General features: G+C 34.9%; 1 protein-coding gene across 2 annotated transcripts in view; it reads left to right on the top strand.

The window, feature by feature from the left end:
* The window catches only part of LOC306879957 (methylmalonyl-CoA mutase, mitochondrial-like), a 31950-nt gene that overhangs the window by 2730 nt on the left and 23220 nt on the right, over positions 1-6000 (top strand). For both annotated transcript variants that reach the window (XM_079433185.1, XM_079433186.1), the window contains exons 4-7: positions 184-341; positions 2023-2194; positions 2373-2621; positions 3435-3546. In XM_079433185.1, coding sequence (XP_079289311.1) covers positions 184-341; positions 2023-2194; positions 2373-2621; positions 3435-3546 — 691 coding nt within the window. The remainder of the gene's footprint in view (positions 1-183; positions 342-2022; positions 2195-2372; positions 2622-3434; positions 3547-6000) is intronic.

Below are 6000 nucleotides of genomic sequence, written 5' to 3'. Positions count from 1 at the left end.
TTTTAAAAATCTCTCATATTTTAGTTTTTCTTCTTCTTCCAATGACTTATAATGATTGAGTTTTCAGCATCCTAACACATGTGCTTTTTACAGCCTTGTAGTTTTGATCATCTTTGTAAAATCAGTATTCAGATGTTATCTGACCTCCACACTCTGTAACACATTGGGTTTTCTTTCTTGCAGAATATGCCCAAGTTTAATTCTATTTCCATCAGTGGATATCACATACAGGAAGCTGGAGCTGATGCCATCCTGGAGTTGGCTTACACTATTGCTAATGGACTGGAGTACTGCAGAACCGGACTGAAGGCTGGACTCACCATCGATGAGTTCGCTCCCAGGTTAGTTTGGACATGCACTTTGTTCCATATTCCTCTACTTCTTCTCTTCTTAATAATAATTGACCCTTTTCACAAGACTGTGATGATGCGTTTCAACGTAAAATCTCAAAAGTTTTTTAGATTTTTTCTAAAAATGTATGTACATTTATAACACTATACTTTGTTTCATATCACCTTTGCATCAAATTACAATAAAAGAAAAAACTAGTTAAGGCTAATGCGAGGGTGTTTATAATGCAGCTTCTATGGGCGGGACAATAAATTTAACATCATTCACTGCCGTTATCAGTCTCTCAATTTGTTTTTTTTTTTAATGTTGTGAAAACGCTATTGTGGAATTTTGCTTTTGCTTTTTGAACAAATGGGAATGCAAAAAATATATTTGTTGTACTCTCCAATACCCAACTATGACTACTTCGCTTCTGAGAATCCCGGAAATGTGGAAAAAGGTCTATAATAATAATACTTCTTAAATAACATTATGTAATGCATGCAATAGGGCTGTGCAATTAATCGCATGCGATTCTCATGTGCATCTTGTCAGTAAAGCCGGTTTTACGGCTCTGTGTGTTAACTGCCGCTCCATTTGAAAACAGGTGATGGAGATTTGCCGCTAATCACGGAACCGGCTTTACTGATGAGAATCACATGCGATTAATTGCACAGCCCTAGCATGCAATTATTTGTGTTTATGATAATGATAATAAATTAAGTAAATAATAATAATAATACATATTATTAATTCATATTTAATGATTAATACACATTTTAATGACTAGATTTTTGCTAATTAATTAAATGTATAAAAAAATGTATAAAATAATAATATTATTATTACTATTATTATTATTAATAATAGTTGTTATTATTTACAATATTTTATTAATAGTAAATACATATTAAATAATGTATTACAAAATAAAAAATAATGAATGCTACTATTACTACTAGAAGTGCATAATAATAATTCATCTATTTCATTGTTTATTATTTATTCATTTTTTATTAATGCAAATATATTAAATTGTATTGACTGTATAAATGTTATTCTAATTATTATTATTATTGTTATTACTAATACTAAATGTACATTATTTCTAATTAATTTAATTACTGTAATTTGTATTTAATGCATATTACTTTACTTTACTTTTACTTTACTTTTGTCATTTAGCAGACGCTTTTGTCCAAAGCGACTTACAAATAAGAAAAAGTAACTAAAACTAAAAAGTTACAACTCTATAAATACTATCTACCCACATATTTAAGAAAATAAAGAAATTAAATAAAATTAACACATGCATATAACAACAACATTTCAATAATTTATACATTACAAAGATGAAATTTATAATTATATGGTAATCTAGTATTACAAACTACAAATAAATGTTTATAATAATATTGATAAATTATTATTATTATTATTGCACTGCTACTAATACTAATAGAAATACATATTAAATTGTATTGTTTATATAAATATTGATCTAATTATTGATATTATTCTATTACTGCATAAGCATTATTTCTAATTAATTCAAGTTTTATAATTATTATTATTAATACATTATAATAATAATAATAATGATTCTAATAACAACGAAGAATAGCACAGCTGATGTATTGGTTTTCTAAAGGTTTCATATACAGTATGAAGGCATGTAGTGTGTTTTTTTAGATTGTCATTCTTCTGGGGGATCGGCATGAACTTTTATATGGAAATAGCAAAGCTGAGGGCAGCGCGGCGATTGTGGGCGACACTTATCAAAGAGAAGTTCCAACCCAAGAACTCCAAATCCCTCCTGCTGAGAACTCACTGTCAGACATCAGGATGGTCCCTCACTGAGCAGGTACTGTCACTGCACAGCTCGAGAAGCGCCTGCTGAACTCAGTTCTAACTGCTCATGCCTTCTTTTAGTCACATTAAACGTGTTGTGGTGCAGTAAAGTGTAAAAGTGTTAAATCACACTTTATTAGAGTCAAAAACGTACATACAGCACCTTTAAATCTACCTTATTTGCTCTTCAGGACCCTTACAACAATGTGATCCGTACCGTGATCGAGGCCATGGCTGCAGTGTTTGGAGGCACACAGTCTCTGCACACAAACTCTTTTGACGAGGCTCTGGGTCTGCCCACCGTCAAGAGCGCCCGCATCGCTCGCAATACACAGATCATCATCCAGGAGGAGTCGGGCATCCCGAAGGTGGCTGACCCCTGGGGTGGGTCCTACATGATGGAGGTCCTCACCAATGACGTGTACAACTCAGCGCTCAAGGTTCGTACTATAGAAAACCACTCATTAAAAAACTTCTATTATCTTGATAAACTTTCTCTAATCTGCTCATATTTATGTGTTTTGCATCATAACAAGTGGTGACAATTGTATTTTTATGTCCGCATAATAAAATAAAAAATATATATATCTAGATCTGTAATTAAAACGCTTCATAAAGACATTGAATGATTAATGACAACATATACAATAAGTAAACAATAAATAAACAATTATCTCCTGGCCAGAGGAGAACTGGCCCCCAACCGAGCCTGGTTTCTCCCAAGGTTTTTTCTCCATTCTGTCACAGAGGGAGTTTTGGGAGATTTATATTAGTAATAAATCTATTTTACTGTTTAATTAATACAGTTTTAATTTAAGCTGCAGAGATGCTTTACACCTGAAATTGAATTCATTTAATAATTAGAGAATTTAGCCACATTTCTTATTTTCCTGTTTAGGCTTTGAAAGAATCTGTAAATCTGTATTGCATTATAAGTGCTTTATAAATAAAAGTGACTTGACATATTAATTTATTAAATTGTATAAATATGATTACTATTATTATTACTGCATATATTCAAATAATTTTTCATTTTAATTTATTGAAATTTATATTAGTTTAGAATGTAATATTATTTATTATTATTATTATAAAGTAACAGTAATTCTTGGATTTATAAAAATAAGCAATTGCTTAAAGTAAGCCTTGATATTCCTACTCTGAAGCACTCTGATTTTTTTCTTAGTAGGTAGAAATATCTGTGATATTTGTGTTTGTTTAATTGAGTTCTGTTCTCTTTGTGTCTCGTTTAGTTCATCACTGAGATTGAGGACATGGGCGGTATGGCCCGTGCTGTAGCCGAGGGAATTCCCAAACTGCGCATCGAGGAATGTGCCGCCCGCAGACAAGCGCGCATTGATTCAGGTACCAAAAGCAAAACACTCATATACACATGACTGAATACATGATTACAGCCCAGGACACGTGACTAATATTCCATTTAATTAAAGTGCTACTTCAGAAACCTCCATGACTAATGGAAGTGGTCTCGACTAGTCATATGCATTAAAAACAGACGTATAAACTCGCATTGAGAGCATTGTGCTTGCTTGAATAGGCAGTTGGCATAGAGTACAGCTCCAGTCTAATTGAATGGCCTTGGACTAAAACTTGCTCGACGTGTGCATTCTAGAGTAAATAAACAAATTCTTCTGTTAAAAAGAGGTATATCTCTTCCTCCTCACACTGTCTCTGCTTGAACAAAGCACCATCCCTACAGTAAGCTAGGTTAGCGATGACATTGTAACCATTGCATGGAGCGGTTGTTGCTTCCGATGATTGAATCTGAATGGAGGTACTCAAACAGTAAGGGTCCTGGGATTTACAGAGAGGTTTTGAGGTCACTTCTTCTCTCTTTTAGGTATAAATAGATAATGAGCTGTTCACAGGTGAGTGGATATTGAGGCAGATGTCACATAACTGTCCCCTCGTCTGCTGTGGAAACATCAATCAGTCAGTCAGCAAAAACTGAGGCTGTACTGAACCACACCACACATCTTCGAAACGGCTTATGTCAATGTACTCTGTTTGACAGATTTTTCAAAAGCACTGACAAGCTTTCCATGAAATATCAGCAACCTGTGGAGAGGCTTTTGAATATAGGGTGTGTTTTGAAGTGGCATCTGTTCATTTTGAAGTCAATAGCAGTATTACAGCCTGTCTCGAAGGTAATGTGGCTTGTTATCAGTGTAGTCACTATTAGATTGGAGAAAATGCATTGTAACAAAATTGCCTGGAATGAATTCAGCCTGCCAACCTGTCAAGTGAAGCACCAACATAGAAATAAATACCAAATAGTAGGGAAAAAAAAGTATTTTTTTTATCAGGATTCTTTGATGAATTGAAAGTGCATTTACATTTAGTCATTTGGCAGACGCTTTTATCCAAAGCGACTTACAATTGGGGAATACAAAAAGCGATTAATCTTGAAGAGGCAATCAGACAGAGGAAGTGCTCGTAACACCAAGTCTCAGTCATTGTTCAAATAAGTACAAGCTAGTAAGTGGAGAGAAAGATAGAGGGAAAGGTTTTTTTTTTTTTTTTTGAGTTTAGGATGAAGTCAAGTAGTGCCGAAAGAGATGAGTTTTCAGTTGTTGCTTGAAGATTGCCAGGGATCCGGCGTTCCGGATAGGGGTGGGAAGATTATTCCACCAGCCAGGAATGGTGAACGAGAATGTTCTGGAGAGTGATTTTGAGCCTCTCTGTGATGGTACCACAAGGCGTCGCTCACTAGCAGATCTCAAACTTCTGGAGGGGATGTAGGTTCGTAATAGTGAGTGGAAGTAGGAGGGTGCTGAGCTCATATTTAAAAAGTAACGCAAAAGTAACGTAACGCATTACTTTCCATAAAAAGTAACTAAGTAACGTAATTAGTTACTTTTTTAGAGAGTAACGCAATATTGTAATGCATTACTTTTAAAAGTAACTTTCCCCAACACTGCTTGTATTGATTTTAAAAATCACGTAGTGATTGATGAAACAGAGCTTTCGAAACTCTGAATGCGTTAAACCATTGCATAACAAAATAATTCATTGTTTCGAATGATCCGTTGAATATCGCAAATCTTTTCATTCTCATCGGGACTTTGGAGTGCGGATCGCGAATCATTTGATTCAAATCAAAAGTTTGGACCGGGTTCGCAAATCATTTTGCGTATTTAAAGGTTTGTGATACTGCTCTGAAATCCCAATCTGAAATGATGATTTGCGAATCATTTGATTCAGATCGGGATTTAGGAGCGCGGATTGTGAATAATTTGATTCAGATTGATTTTGGAGCAGGTTCGCAAATCATTGGATTCAGATCTGGACTTCGGTGGGCAGAGCCGGAATCATTTGATTTAGTACTTCGGAGCGAGTTTGTGAATCATTTAGCTAATTGAAAGATTTGTGATATGCACTCCAAAGTCCCAATCTGAAATGAGGATTTACGAATCATTTGATTCAGATTAGGACTTCGGAGCGTGTACCATGAATAACTGGATTCCGATCAGGACTTCGGAGCACGCATTGCCAGATCGGGACTTCAGAGTGCGGAGCACGAATCATTTGATGAATCATAGATCGGATCTTCGGAGCAGGTTTGTGAATCTTTTGATTCAGATCGGAACTTTGGAGCGGGTTTGTGAATCTTTTCATTCAGATTCGGGACTTCTGAACGTGCATCGCGAATCATTTGATTCAGATCGGAACTTCGGAAATCGGAGCGCAAATCATTTGATTTAATCCGGAACATCGGAGCGTGTATCGCAAATCTTTTTGTCTGATTTCTTTCTTTTTTATTAAACAGTACAAAACATCAAACAATTAAGGCAGTAG

The sequence above is a fragment of the Barbus barbus genome (assembly GCF_936440315.1).
Source record: "Barbus barbus genome assembly, chromosome: 14".
NCBI lineage: Eukaryota > Metazoa > Chordata > Actinopteri > Cypriniformes > Cyprinidae > Barbus > Barbus barbus.
This window is presented reverse-complemented; position numbering and strand designations above follow the sequence as displayed.